This window comes from Ochotona curzoniae, unplaced genomic scaffold, assembly GCF_017591425.1.
Source record: "Ochotona curzoniae isolate NIBS_2020 unplaced genomic scaffold, NIBS_Ocur_1.0 scaffold_4506, whole genome shotgun sequence".
Lineage (NCBI taxonomy): Eukaryota > Metazoa > Chordata > Mammalia > Lagomorpha > Ochotonidae > Ochotona > Ochotona curzoniae.
Genome location: NW_024467119.1, coordinates 77,161,894 through 77,177,752, shown reverse-complemented (window position 1 = coordinate 77,177,752; position 15,859 = coordinate 77,161,894). Strand labels below are relative to the sequence as shown.

Below are 15,859 nucleotides of genomic sequence, written 5' to 3'. Positions count from 1 at the left end.
AACCATAAAAGTGTGCATGTTATTTTGAATACTTTGTGGATTCTGGCCTGAGAGCCTCTTATGTAAAAATCTACCTAGCTTTCATGCATCATTCTCTTATTACAGCCATGGAGGCATAGTCATTTGTTGAAGGCTGACCTTTTGTGGCAGCTGGTTGGCATGGCAGTACAATCCCAGTTGCCATTTTGGAGTACCTGAGTTGAAGCCCAAGCTCCCCTTTCCATTCTAGCTTCTCGTTCATGTGTAACCTGCAAGGCAGCAAAGGACAGGTTAAATACTTAATCCCTGAGCCCCATATGATAGATCCAGATTGAATTCCGGTCTCCTGGCTTCAGTCTGACGCTGACCTGGCTTTGCAGGCATTTTGGGAGCAAGCTGTTGTTTGAGAGATGTGTCCATCTTTGTCTCTCTGCCTTCATATAAATATTTAAAATATTCATGGCAAATTAAGACTTATAAGGAGGCTATTATAATAGGCGACCTTTACGCACTGTCTTTTTTGTTGTTAAAACCATATTTTCAAAGTCTAGATTATATTATTATTTTGAACATCTTGTAAGAATTATTTGTAATTCTTAAATTGTTTTGTAATTCACTAATCTTAGGCCCGGTGTGATAGCCTAATGGCTAACATCCTCAGCATGCATGCTCTAAGATCTCATATTGGGTGCCAGTTCATGTCCCCATGGCCCCACTGTCCATCCAGCTCCCTGCTTGACCTGGAAGAAGCACCTGGCTCCCATCAACTCAGTCTTGGCCGTTGTGGCTGCTTGAGGAATGAACCAGCAGACAGGAGATCTTTCTCTCTGTCTCTCCTTCTCTCTGTAATTCTGGCTTTCCAATAAAAAATAAATTAAAATTTTTTAAAAATGTGCTGTTCTCTACTCAGAGCAACAAATCTTAGATTATCTGCATTATAACACAGTTGGGTTGTTTTGATTTCAACATGTAGAATGTAGCCTTAGAAAAAAAGCGTTAGACTTTTCCAGAAGTTTAATAAAGATTTCTGTATTAAGCTAACATAACTATGATGAATGTTTTTTTATGTGAGTTTCTAGATTCTTAAATAGTAAGAAATTTTGTTGTTCATAATTACTGTCCATTTAGAACCTAGTAGAGGCAAAAAGTAAGAAAATTGGTAACCATTTTCTCTTAAATTGTTTTCAAGTATGTGACTGTTTTTTCCGAAAAAGCATTTAAATGTATACATACACACACACACACATATGAAGACAGAGAAGTTCATTAAAATCATGCACTGAACTTACAATTTGATGATTCAGATATGGACCTTGAATAGTACTGAGATTTTCCAAGAGTTAAGACGTGTTTTTGGATATGAAGAATGAAAATTCCTTTAAGCATCCTATAGTCCATTTGCCTTTTGCTGTGTTGGTCATTGCATCGTAGCTTTTATGAGATTTAAGAACATTAATTTGAAATATATTGCACATGAATGGTAAAATTGTTTTTTGCTAGCTGTCATGTATAATCAAAAAGGCCTTGGGGTGTATGGCCACTGGGATTCAGTCCTGATTTTGCCACTGATTAACACTGTATTGTCAAACAGGACACTTGATTTCTTTATAACATTTAGGTCTTAAAGATCACCAGTCTACCCCTAAGTGTGAAAATTCTGTTTATTCTAGTCTAAAACATGTGTAGCAAAATAGTGATATTACTTATTTGATTCTCTTCCATGTGATTATGTACATATATATTTTTAGAAGATAATTTAAAATATGCAAATCTTGGTTCCATATTTTTCTATTTCTGTTGATCTTTCTTAATAATATTTTATGTTTATTCTTATGCGCATATGAAATTGCTAGAATGCAAATAAGTTGGAGCTATGTGAAGGTTAATTGTATAGCAAACTTACTTTCCACCTTCGTCTATTTCAGAGTTTATTATTTTAATTACTGAACTGATTTTTGCATTTTTTCTTTCATTTAATGTGTAAATAGTGGCAGAAATAAAGTGTTATAATGCATTGGGTTATTAAAATTTTTTAAGTAGTTTTATAAGTATAAAACAGGGCATATATTTTTAAAATTTTTGTTTTGAATTTTCGAATTTTATGGTACAGATTCATAGAGTCTGGGATCCCCTCCCAAAAAAATCTCACCCCTGATTTTCCCTATGTTGTTAAAATAGTCTAGTCCTTCATAAGGAGTCATGATTCCATCAGTCTATTATTTAAGTGTTCCCCAACATTACTGGTACACACAGTGTCAGACAGTCCAGCATCCCATTGTCTGTACATTTCTAACAGTTTCATTGGGAGTCCATCTTTGATTTGGAAGCCGAGATGCATATTGCATTGTATCCTCACATCTGAATGTAGTAGTCTCTGTTACTGCATCACTATACATTTCCTTAAATGAGAAGCCATGAAATAAAGTCCACAACCGGTATAAATTAGAACAACAACAACAAAATTGCAGCACCATGGAGTCGAAAAAACAGGCAGAGCATATTATTTTGTAAGGAAGTTTCCCTATATGTTTCTGCTTTTATTGTGTTCATTTCTCTTCTGATTCTGTGTTATCCTTCCATTTTTCCCCTTGATGTTCATTTACCTGTTAGTTTGAATCACTTGTCTTTTTTTAAAAAAGATTTGTTTATTATTGAAAAGTCAGATATATAGAGAGGAGGAGAGACAGAAAAGAAGATCCGTTTGCTGATTCACTCACTCTGCTGCAATAGCCAGAGGTGGCTGCTCCAATGCCAGGAGCCAGGAGCTCCCACATGGGTGCAGGGTCCCAAGGTGTTGGGCTGTCCTTGACTGCTTTCCCCGATCACAAGCAGGGAGCTGGATGGGAAGCAGGGCTGCCGTGATTAGAGCAGGTGCCTGTAAGGGATCTCAGTGTGTGCAAGGCGATGAATTTAGCTGCTAGGCTACCACGCCGGGCTGAATCACTTTTCTTCTTAAAACCTTAAGAGAGGTGTGGGGAAAGTCAGGGATAGCTTCATTTGAAAGAGTGCCAGAGAGTTTTTCCATTTTCTTGGTCAATGCTCCATTGTCTGAAGTAGCTGGAACTTCAGGACATGGAAGCCAGAAGCCAGGACGTCCATCTTGGTCTTCAGTCTGGGTGGCTGGGCCATTATAGGCCGAGACCAAACACCTCAGCAGGAAGCTGGACCAGGCATCCCAGGTGAAGGTGTAACCTACTACACCAGAAGGCCCACCTGGAGGATAACTTTTTAAAAGTTAAGAATGTTGGGCCCGGCACGGTGGCCAAGTGGTTAAGGTCCTCACCTAGCACGCCCGGGATCCCATATGGGCGCCGGTTCTAATCCCGGCAGTCCCACTCCCCTTCCAGCTCCCTGCCTGTGGCCCGGGAAAGCAGTTGAGGATGGCCCAAAGCTTTGGGACCCTGCACCCGCGTGGGAGACCTGGAAGAGGCTCCTGGCTTGGGATCGGCATAGCATCGGCCGTTGTGCTCACTTGGGGAGTGAATCATCGATGGAAGATCTTCCTCTCTGTCTCTCCTCTCTGTATATCCGCCTTTCCAATAAAAAAAATCATAAAAATAAATCTTTAAAAATAAAAAAAAAAGTTAAGAATGTTGTGAGCCTTTTCCTCTGGATATTTGTTTGCCCATGCTTAATGTACACTTGTCTTCCATGTTTCTTTCTTGATATGAATTTTGCATTGATTATTTTGTTATTTATTGGAGAGATGGTTGATTATAGGTTTTGTGTCACCATAACCTGATAGGAAAACAGGTTACTGACAAAGCTCAATAAATTCTTTCTTCAGCTTTGTATAGAAATAAATAGCCAGGAATTGGTTGCAAAGGAATTTGATTTGTGAGATGAGCAGGTGCATGTGGAAAGAAGAGGGAGAAAGGAAAGCTTCTGTGAGAGGGCTGGGGGTGAGGTGCCTCTCGAAAGGAAAGGTTAAACATTCTGCATAGTATATTTCATAGGATCCTCATTTGTTACAATTCGAATAGAAAATTAAATGCTGCAATTGTTACTTTACAAAGCCAGTATGTTATTGTACAAAACAAGATGACAGTACTTGAATTGATATAAATAGTTTCCTCTCACTTCCTTTTTTAAGGGCTTCAGTTCAGTCAGCTTACCAGATTGTTAGTGGTACACGAAGAGGTGAGTGTGGAGCAGCCTGGCTAGCTGGCAGTGCCAACAGTCCCCGCTGTGTTTTCAAAAGAGAGAAGCGCAAACTGGTCCTTCAGTGCAGATAGCTTAAAAACAGTACCTCAAAGTTCAAGTTCTCTTGCCCTGGAGTTTTTGCTCTTTAACTACAGCGTTAATTATGGTTTTCAGACAATTCTATTTTTTTCTTTTTATTATGAAGTATTTTGTGTGAAATTTAAATATAAAATCACTCAATTGTAACATATTTAAGAATGGTTAATAATTTGAGAAAGGAAGATCATAATCATTTTATAAAGGAACTACTAATTTAAGTAAGAAACACTATTTTTACATCCTTTTAAGAATCTGGCAAGCTAGCTTGGTTGAATTAAAAGATGATAGGATTTGCTTAAGATAATCCGGCTCTTTTGGAGATTAGCAACAACTGAAGGGTGAGGAGGTAAAGCTTTGCAACTATATGTCTGTGCCCCTGCTGCTGTCTCTTATGTAAGGATGTAGTGTATCTCATGGCATGATTTATCAATATTGATTGGATTCTACATTATCCATTGTTAAGGTCCATGTTAATTTTATTGAATACAAATACCACTCACGGGCAAATATTTGACATATACAGGGATTATTGGAGGACTCAGCTTTTGGAAAGTGCTTTGGAACTTACCTGGGAATTCTATAGTTTTTATCAGAATAAATATTTTCACAAAATAATGATATGTAAAGGCACAATACCAAATATGGATTTTTCACAGAAATGAAAAGTACAGCTTCTTTCTTACTGTGTTGGCTTATTTTTCAAATATGGCATAAAGCCTTTTACTACTATTATTAAAGCCCTAGAGTAAAAAAATCAGAACCTATATTAATCTGCAAATCATTTAAAAATATTGGCTGAGGACTGCAGTTTGCAGAACATAACACCGCACCTCCAGTCTGTTAAAACAGGAGCACATGAAGAGATCCTTGGGTAAGTGCTCTGCCTGTGTTAACCTTGAATGCTGTTACTGGAGGGTGAGGAAGAGGCTGCTGCTGCATCTGTCTCTGGCTTTCGCTCTTTCATGCTGGGAGAAATCAATACTTTGAGACATTGCATGACAGAGAAATCACTCCAGAATTAAAAGGTGGCTGTCATGCATTGTCATTGGTTGACTTTTGTCTGCTGTTGAGGTTTTGCAGGTTTTTATTCCTCTGAATCTTTCCAAGTGTCTGTAGATAGCAGTGAAAAATAAAAAGAAATAATAAAGACAAGGCTTTAGTTCTGAGATAAAGGGTCAAGCACAAGGTTAAGCATTAAGAAACTTCTTCATTGTCTGGATCCTGGTTGATTTCACTTCTAAATGGCATCCATGAGAGAGGTAATTCTGTGATCTTGAGACACATTGAGAAGTAGTACCCTTTAACATGTTCTTAACAAGAAGCGATGTTTAGTTAGCTAACACTGTATTGTTTTCTGTGTGACCATGTAAAATAAAGAGGGTAGGACCGTATGTCCTGTATGGGGTAATGTATAGTATAATCTCATTTCTATAGGAGTGGCATCTTACTCTAGATCGTGACTAACTCTGTTCCCAGTAAGTGGCCATACTGGGAGGATGTGAAACGGAGAACTTGCTTTGCATCTCATGTCATTCTAATACGCAGCTTGGCATCACTCCAACTTCTTTTTTAAGATCTTTTAAAGGTCTTAAATTATTTAACACACATTGCTAAGTTAGAATGTTATATCATATTTTGAGTTTTTTTAGGCTCATGAAATTTAATTGGAATTAATTTTTATGTTCTAATAATATACAAAGATAAAATTTGCTTCATAATCTTTCTCATACACTGTATAATCCAGGGAAGTTACCTCTAAAAACAGTGCTTAGCAGCATCAATCTATCCCCTCTTCTCAATACTTTGTTACAATAGAGTTTGTTCTAGTTCCTTTGCCTTTGCAATCACAACCCCTTATTTGGCCTACTGTTCTGAATATTATGGAATGACTCATTTTCTTTTTCTTTTATCACTTACATGTATCTCTTCTTGCCCTGTAATTTCTTTGATCAGTTTTTGACTTTTAGCTTGTCTTCTTCTTCTTTTTTTTAATTTGTATAAGAGGCATAGAGAGATGGGGCAAAATTCAGAAAAAGATTCCCCAAATGCCCAGAACAGCTGGGGGGTAGTCCTGGGGGAATTTGAGAAGCCAGAACTAAAATTCCTGACTCCCATGTGTGTGGCAGGAACTTAATTACTTGATCCATCACCACTGTTACCCAGGGTCTGCACTGGCAGAAAATTAGAGTTAGAAGTTGGAGCTGGGAATTGAACACCAGACGCAAATGTCTCAACTGTGTCTTGTCTTTGTATTGCCAAGGAGTATTACTTTATTCATGCATCCATTGACTCCATTGGATCCAATCCACTGAATCAGCTGTTGAATGATTTGTAGCATTTGCTTCTTATACCTGGAGTTAATATTAATTTTCATGAAATTTTTTATGGAAATAATTTTCTTATTTATTTTTGGGGAAAAGCTAGGAATGAAATTGCTGGATGATGATGTGAGTATAAATAAAATGCATGTTTAAGGTTGGAAACTGACAGATTGGACTCTAAATTAGTTGTCATTTTTCTTGGAGATTTTTTTATTTTACTGGAAAGGCAGAGTAGGAAAGAGAGGAAAGACCAGAGAGAGATTTGCCCTCTGCTGGTGCACACTCCAGATGGCTGCAAATGGCCAGAACTGGGCCAGTTTGAACCTGGTAGCCAGGACCTTTTAGCCTGGGTCTCTCATGCAGGTGCAGGAGCCCAAGGTCTTGGGGCTTGTCTCCACTGCTTTCCCAGGCAGGGAGCTGAATCCTGGATGGAGGTACTGGAACTCTAAGTGGTCCCCTTATGAGATGCCTAGGTCACAGGCAGAAGAATAGCTGACTGCAGCCCCACTAACCCCTAGTTGCTTATTTTAAATTCCAACCAATGAGATAAATCAGAAGGTTAATCATTGTTCGTTTTCTGTACTAATGGGTAGTATTTTCCTCTCTAAATCGGACCACTTTTTATGGGTATGTCTACAGTGATGGCTTATGTGATTTTCTGAATTTGTCTTCTTACTAGCTAAGCATTTTCTGAATTCTTAGCTATTTGTGTACCATTGTGAACTGTCTATTTTAAACTCTTTTGTTCTTGAACATTCTGATTAGATAAATGCTAATTTTGTTAGAGTTGTCAAACAACTGGCTCCTGGTTTTTATAGATTTTTCTCTGAGGTGTTTTGTTTATAGATTTTTCTCTATGGCTTATTTTTTAAAAATATTTATTAAGTCCTCTTTTCCTATTGATTTAATTTTTCTTTGATTTCCATGAACGTTTGTGTCATTGATTTTACCTAGAATTTTGTATTATTGATTTTAGCAATCTCTTTTACTATAATATTTAAAGCTGTAAAGTTTCCCTTTGAACAGTGTTGTAGCTAATTACAGCTTGTTCTGTCTGTAGGATTTCATCTGTGTTCCAAAAGCTGTTTAGAGAGGAATGTTTGATTGCCCATCATTTTGAACATTCTGTAGTATTGTTTCATTGTACATATTCAATGAAAGAGTCTAATGTATTTCTGTGTTTCTGAGTCTCTCTCTCTCTGTATATCTTTTTCAACTCTTGTAGTTTCTACAAATTCTAGCCATTGCTTTTTTAGTAGATATATTTTTAAAAGCTATAGTACATCTCCTGGCTCTTCAGAAAGGTTTTACGGCTTTCTGGAATATAGCAAATAATCTGAGTATGTCTAGGCAGGTGTGATGAAAGGTCAAGGGACTTGTGACAAAACCTTGAAAAATACTTGCCTTTCCTGATGAGGAGTAACCAAAAGAAAAATTTTGATCCCCAAGGAAGATGATTAAGTTGATAAGAAAAGGAAACCAGAGGAATCAACTTAATTTCCTGATCTTTCTGGCCAAAAAAGCTTTCAGTACTATTTGGTAGAGCCATGAAACCTAGGCTAGATTCAACAGAGATCTGTCTCTGTTCCTTCATTTACATTTAAAGAGCCAAAACAGCATTTGAATTACAGTCTGAATTACTTTGCTTTTATCTTCTTTTTCCTGGAATGGCAGTGATCAAACATAGGTAGCGATAATCAAATCTGGTTGAATTGTTCATTACAGATCCCTTCATTCCTTTCTAGAGTCAGATGCTTCGTGACCCTATTGAGATGTTTTATGACTTAGATTATATGCTGCTTAGCAAAGCAGGGTAGGCATGTAGCCTAGCTGTGAGGACGCTTGCTGTAACACATCTCACGTTAGGGTGGGTGGGTTAAGTGTCCAGTCCAGCTCCTGATTGCAGCTTTTGGCACTGCAGATGCAGGGAAGCAGCAGTGAGGCAGTAGGCAGTGGGGTTTCTATCCTCACCTCAGAGACTTCTACTGAATTTCCTGACACCCAGTTTAACTTCCTGGAACTACTGGAGAGTGAACCAATGGATGGAGTCTTTTTTTTTTCTCTTTCCCTTTCCATTCTCCTCCTCCACCATCTCTCTGCTAATCACATTAATTAAATAATGAAAAACACAAGAAAATTAAAAAGTTGATGAAATTATAACATTTTCTGCCTAAAATAAAGTTGAATGAAATTTAGGTCTCATTATTTATTGATAAGTGACATTCTTTGTTTATATATCATGGAATCGTCAACTCCTTCCCAAGTACATATTCACATGCAGATATGTGTACCAGTGAAAGCAGCTTGCATTTGATCTTGAAGCAAGTAATGCTCATCCGGATATCATACATAGAATTTATTGGTGGTTTTTAATAAGATCATCTTCAAATTACATTAAAGTAATATCTTAAAAAATAAATCCAAGTTCATTATATCTTTATGAAACATTCTTGTTTGCTTTCCCTTTATCATGTTTTAAGGTCAAATGTGACTCTAATGTTCTCCAAAGAGACAGAGATTGATAATCAGGAAAGAATAGTCCTTTAATGTGATTTATATCTATAGATTTTATGTCAGATATGAAAAGTTGCTGGTCAAATTGTAAAGGAGGATCCATTAAAGAACGCTTTAAACCATTTCACTGTTCGGCTTACCTTGAGCTCATGTTTTTAGAATTATGCCTTTCCAGGAAAGTTTTAATAGCTCATCAAATGCTTATAAAGTAGTATTGTATAAAATTAAATGTTCTACTGTTTTTAAAAGATAGACACAATAGGTTATTCAATTATCTTTTTGTCTACTACAAATATTAAAACGTTTTGAAAAATATTTTTTGGGAAATTACACAGACTAGTAATTTCCTGAATTTTATGTATAACTTGAATTTTTTTCTCATCACAGTAGAGAATGCTGGAAATGTGATGCTCTGCAGATGTCCGTCTTCTACTTTGTGCAGTGTTTTTCAGTGTATTATTGAGCTTATTATGGAATAACTGATTTAATGATATTTTTAGTCTTTGAATACATTTCTGAAATGCCAAATATGTTAATTTATTATAATGAAATGATTTCTTAGGATTTCATAAACATTTTCATTGCTGAAAATTTTTTTTTTTTTTTTGAGAAACTGAACTCTCATTTTGCTTTGAGATTTATTTGAAAGATTTTACAGAGAGGTCAGATAGAACATCTTCCATTTGCTGGTCACTCCCCAAATGGCCACAATGGCCAGAGCTGAGCTGATCTAGAGCCAGGAGCCCTGAGCTACTTCTGTGTTTCCCATATCGCCATAGGGTCCCAAGACTTTGGGTCATCCTCCTCTGCTTTCTTAGGCAGAGAGCAGGATGGGAAGTAGAGCAGCTGGAACATAATCTGGTCCCCATATAGGATGCCATCACCACAGGGTGAAGATTAACATGCAGTGCCACTGTGCTGCCTACGCATGTGGGTGGTGTGTTTTGTGTTGTTTCATTTTTTGGCTCAAACTTTTTTTTATTGTTTATAAAGGGACTTCAAAAGTTTATGGAAAATTGAATTAAATATATATTTATTTTGATAAACAAATCTTGAAAATCCATGCTTTAAAAAAATTATTTATTTTTAAAGATTTGTCTATTTTTTATTGCAAAGTCAGATATGCAGAGAGGAGAGACAGAGAGGAAGGTCTTTCATCCGCTGATTCACTCCCCAAGTGGCCATAATAGCCAGAGCTGAGCTGATCTGAAGCCAGGAGCCAGGAGCTTCTTCTAGGTCTCCCATGCGGGTGCATGGTCCCAAGGCTTTTGGACTGTCCTCTACTGCTTTCCCAGGCACAAGTAGGGAGCTAGATGTGAAGCAGGATAGGAAGCAAGGCCGCCAGGATCAGAACTGGCGGCGATATGGGATCCCAGTGCGTTCAAGGGATGGGCTTCAGCTGCTAGGCTACTGCACCAGGCCCATACATTTTTTTAAGGTTTAGTTTTCTGTGAACTTCTTGTGATACTCTAATATAGAGGTTGACGTTTGCCCTCAGTGAAAATGAGACTGATATTGAACATGAATTATTTTCTCCACATCAGTGGAGAAATATACATATGTATAAATGGATGTAAAGATATACATATTTATATAAAATGGTTTGCCAGTGCACATCCCTTGTAGCTTGTACTCCAGGATTCTCAGTTTTCTAAGATTACCTGTAATCTGACAGTTTTTCAAGAAAAAAAATCATATCCCATCATGCTTTTTTTAAAAAAAAATTAATTTTATTTATTTGAAAAATAGTTACAGAGAAAGGGAGGAACAGAGTGAGAACTATCTCCCACCAGCTGTTTCTCTCCCCAAATGGCTGCCACAAGTGGGGCTATCACATACTGAAGCCAGGAGCAGAGAGCTGCTTCTGGGTCTCCCACATGGCTCTCAGGACCCAAGGGCTTGGACTATATTCTGCTGTAGGGAGAAGGATCAGAAGTGAGTGAAGGGACAGGCAGAATGGCTCACCTGGCTAATCCTCTGCCTTCAAGAGCCAGCATCCCATTTAAGCATGGGTTTGTATCCTAGCTGCTCCACTTCCCTTCCAGCTCCCTGCTTGTGGCCTGGGAAAGCAGAGAAGGACAGCCCAAAGCCTTGGGACCCTGTACCCGTGTGGGAGACCTGGAGGAAGTTCCTGGCTCCTGGCTTCGGATCGGCTCAGCACCGGCCATTACAGTCAGTTGGGGAGTGAATCAGCAAATGGAAGATCTTCCTCTCTGTCTCTCCTCCTCTCTCTATATATCCAACTTTGCAATAAAAATAATAAAACCTTAAAAAAAAGTGTCTTCTTTAGTAGTCCTGAAGGCAGTTGGTTGTGTGGCATGTCCCCGTATCTGAGCATCTGCGTTTGGTGTAGTGAGTAGAAAACCCAATTCACACTAGAATATAGTGGATGGAAGTTCACTTTTCATCAAAAGTCTGGGAAGAATTCTTGAGGGAAATCTAAAGGTAGTGGGACTTGGAGATTTGATTCAGTAGTTCTTCATTCCATATGGAAGAAAAGTTTAATTTTCCGTTTCTCGTAGTTCTCCCTTTTGGTTTTGGTTTTCAGATCAGCTTCCTTGATGGGACGGAAACACTTCCAGGGTTCTGACATTAAGTACTTCCTCTCTTCCAGTCAGCAGGCAAGCTGAACCTTCTACCCGAAGCGCGGATGGCATCAGCCCTGTTGTCTGTGGGTGTGGGCATTGTCCTGAGAGATGTGGCATAGCCAGGAGACTCCTTTGTTGGCTGGGTGGGGCTGTGTTTTGGGCCTTGTCTGACAGCAATCTATCCAGACTGGAAGATGGCGAAAGAGGCAGGCCGCCAGCATGTTTATAGTGTGTAAGCACATAATATTTGTTGTAACATCAAATTAGTCTACATGTGAGCTTCTGTGTGACTGTGATCAGGAATATGTGTATGTATGCATGTGTGTTTGTGAATTTAGGCTTCAGAATTAAAGGCAGGAATCAAGTAAACTCGTCAGTGGATAAAAGGATCAAGTTTATATCTTATAAACGGTGCATTCATTGTAATGTCATAAACATAAATCCACAAGAATCTGACTTTCAGAAGAAAACCAGAAAGCAGTTTGAAGACTACCAGTTGCATTGTATTTTATCACTGCTAAAGAATCCTGTGAGTGGTTTTTTGGGGAGTGGTGAGAGGGTGACATAATTGATGACACAGCTTTCAAACTTTATATATCAATCTCCTGGGAGTCTTACTAAATTCTGCATGCTTATTTAGTAGGCTTGAATGATACCTGAGCCTCGTCTGCATTTCAGATACTCTCCCTTTGGGTTCCATTTCTGCCACTTGGCCTTGTAGAGCTTGAATTTAAAAGAGGAATCTTTTGTTTTCTGAATTGTGGAGAACTAGTTAATGTTTTTTTAATTGTAAGCTACTGTTATTTCTTTTCTGGGTTTCTGCAGTGGTTTTACATCTTGACTGTTTACTATGATATTTTCAAAATTGTCAACTCTCTATTTAATATGTAAATTAGTTGCACCTCTCCACTGCTTAAAATTTTCCCGTTTCCCACTGCAGTATAAGTAAAATCTAACTCCCATAACATAATTCCGTAGAAGAAAAGAGGCAGCCTTTATCTGCATCTCCCACTTGTCAGTTGCCCTAACTCACTTCCTTTCCAGCTTCCCTTGGGCTCCTTGGAATGCTGGGCCAGGGCACCTTCCTTGAAGGACTGCTCTGCATTGCTCAGAGCTCTGCTTTCATGCTAACCATTTCTGAATGTATCTTATGTTTGACTTCTTAAAAGTAAATTTGGGGAGGATAATGTACTCGGATAATAGACTATTAGATCCTGGTAAGTTAGGTTAATGAAGAACTTAAAAGTAGTTATCAAAGTTTGATTGGTTTGGTTCATGCTAAAAATTCTGTGCTGATGCAGTCATGTTTTTTGTATGCTTATACCATTAATTCGTATTTCTTTTATTCTCTCCAAGTCGCTGTGTGCCCAATATTCTGCAGACAAGCGAGAAGAAGAGAAGATGTGTGATCATTTGATAAGAGCAGCTAAATATCGTGACCATGTGACAGCAACTCAACTCATCCAGAAGATTATCAACATTCTTACAGACAAGCATGGAGCCTGGGGAAACTCTGCAGTGAGGTAAAGGGGTGCCCGTAGGAGATAGCTGGATCTTTATAAGATGGCTTTGGTGTTACTGAATGGCTTTGGAGATAGCCACAGAGTAATTTAATTTTAAATTTTATTGTCTACAGTGAATTGAAAGTGAAGGAGAAAGCCAATGTAAGAGCGATTCTGGGTCTTTGTAGATATCTCACTCCACCACTTCTAAAACACTATTAGCTCTTATCTATTTATTCATCTGAGGTGTCATGTCAAGGGAAGTGGGTACTGGAAGCTTAGTAATTGTGCAACTTATAAAGGGGAATTTCTATACACAATATTTAAATTTTAAAACACAGTGTCCTCGAACAAGGTTGAGAAAAATGTGTTCTATCACTAGAATACATTAAGATTTAACTCCTTAATATATGTACAGCTTTTTCTGGAGGATAAAAATAGTGCATCACATGGCTATTAGGTGACTGAGATTAGCTCACACTTATGTTGTCAGTATTTTTCTGTAGCAGGTATTAAAACCTAGGTTAGAAAATTTGCAGGGAAACAAAATAATTTTAATTTTTGAAAGGTAAGCAAGAAATGTGGAGCTGAAAATTAATTGTAAGAGTGTTTTACACGCATAAGCTAGTGTAGATATTTTTCATGATGCTTAGTACCAGTACTAATGAATTCCATTTCTGAGGGTATAATTTTTTAAAACATTTTTTTTTATATTCAGAGAAAGGAGTCAAAGGTCAAAGACTTGAGTACAAAAGCGCAGAGTAAAGCTAGCACACATGTATTTGTGTTCAACCTGTTTCAGTGATTCCCAGTGAGAGTGACCGTGGCCATGGCGGGTGCCTTCACTTTGCCACATGGAATAGTCCTGAATGTGTAGGAGGGTTGTATCAAGCATGTGAGGGTTGTACATTTCATGCGTACTGTTGCAGATCATATGTCATTTGATGTCAGTAGATGAGGTACTGAATAGATTGGGTTCTTAATTAGAAGAATGGATTATAATACAAAAATGAAGGAATCTTTTTCTTTTTTTTTTTTAAGATTTATTTATTTTTATTACAAAGTCGGATATACAGAGACAGAGAGGAAGATCTTCCATCTGATGATTTACTCCCCAAGTGAGTGCAAGGGCCAGTGCTGAGCTGATCCAAAGCCAGGAACCAAGAACCTCTTCCGGGTCTCCCACGCGCTTGCAGCATCCCAAAGCTTTGGGCCGTCCTCAACTGCTTTCCCAACCCACAAGCAGGGAGCTGGATGGGAAGTGGAGCTACCAGGATTAGAACCGGTGCCCATATGGGATCCTGGTGCATTCAAGGCGAGGACTTTAGCCACTAGGCCACGCTGCCAGGCCCAAAATGAAGGCCTCTTAAAGATCCATGGAAAGTGGAGATAAGACTTGACCTTATTTTAGTACAACATTTTAAAGAAATCTGTGCATACTTGAGTCTTCATAATGTACATGAAAGGTGCCTGAATTTGGAAAATTTTACATGAAAATAAATTCCATTTTCCATGAAGCTTTTGAATTCTCATTATTATTTTTGTTGTATTTTTAGTTTTTTTTTTTTAATTTTTCACATAGAAGGAGTTTTAACATATAAAGTACCTTTAGGTAACTTAGGCCAAGTGTTTTATGGGTAATTTTTATGAGATCAGGATTTTCTGTGATAAAAGCTATGCTTTGGTGTAACCTAGTGTACCTATGCTATCAAAGTAAAGCTGTTGTTTTTCTGACATCATTTTGCTGTAATGAAGTATGTTGAGAAGCAAATTCCACTTTGAAATATATTTATATAGAAATAATTAGTGTTTCTCTTATAAAGTTGTTCAACAATATTAATTATTATATAGCCAGGAGCAATTAAATTTCCTCAGAAATTTTGATATTTCTGAAAATTCAAACAATAAAACATTTTCATACTTTTCATTCCAGGTGAAAGTAGCTGTCAAACTCAGATTTGTGATGTATGCACTTTTAATTCAAATAGCACAGGATGTGTCATCAAAAACAAAAATCAATATTACTGAACTAGTATTTTTCTCTCTATAAATCTCACAACTTAGATGTTTTAAAAAGCATATAGTACAGCACATGGCTTTCATGCCGACATTTCTTTGTCGTTATGTGCAATTCTGCGTCACATTCAAAATTATTACTTAGAATACCTGGTTTCTCTCTCATGCCTTTTTGCAGTGGTCCTTTTCAATGTTACTCCCCAGTACAGTGAATTTGCAGAACTTGCTGCTCCTTCTTAAGTAGCTGTGTAAGAAAATACACTTGACAAAATCTATACTGGTTCACCATTCTTTGAAAGTGGTTAACTCTTCTTTGATTTCCCTTGTATGAGGCTCGCATAATCAGCTTGCAAATGATGGGCGTGAGTGGAATAAATGGGAATAACACAGTGTACTTTGTTCTTTACTTAGCATAATTTTAGCAAACATAAATGGCATTAGGGAGAAATCAGAGTCATATTGTAGTTGTAATGCATTTAACTTTCAGAAGCCTGTTAAAAGAAATATGCACAATGAGCAAAATTCTGGTAAAGAGGATTAAATCATTTTAAGTGTAATTTTTTTGCATCTTATCTGAAGAATCACAGTAGCATTTTGTCTTTTAATTCAATCATATTAGAATATTTAGAAATTTCATTTGTGGCATTTTTTTTTATTTTGACCCTCTTTTGGAATCCACATAATTTGCTTGTAGCCA

General features: G+C 37.6%; 1 protein-coding gene across 4 annotated transcripts in view; it reads left to right on the top strand.

The window, feature by feature from the left end:
- Positions 1 to 15,859, top strand: part of LRBA (LPS responsive beige-like anchor protein) — a 633,639-nt gene that overhangs the window by 278,962 nt on the left and 338,818 nt on the right. For all 4 annotated transcript variants that reach the window (XM_040967344.1, XM_040967342.1, XM_040967341.1 and 1 more), the window contains one exon: positions 13,001 to 13,167. In XM_040967344.1, coding sequence (XP_040823278.1) covers positions 13,001 to 13,167 — 167 coding nt within the window. The remainder of the gene's footprint in view (positions 1 to 13,000; positions 13,168 to 15,859) is intronic.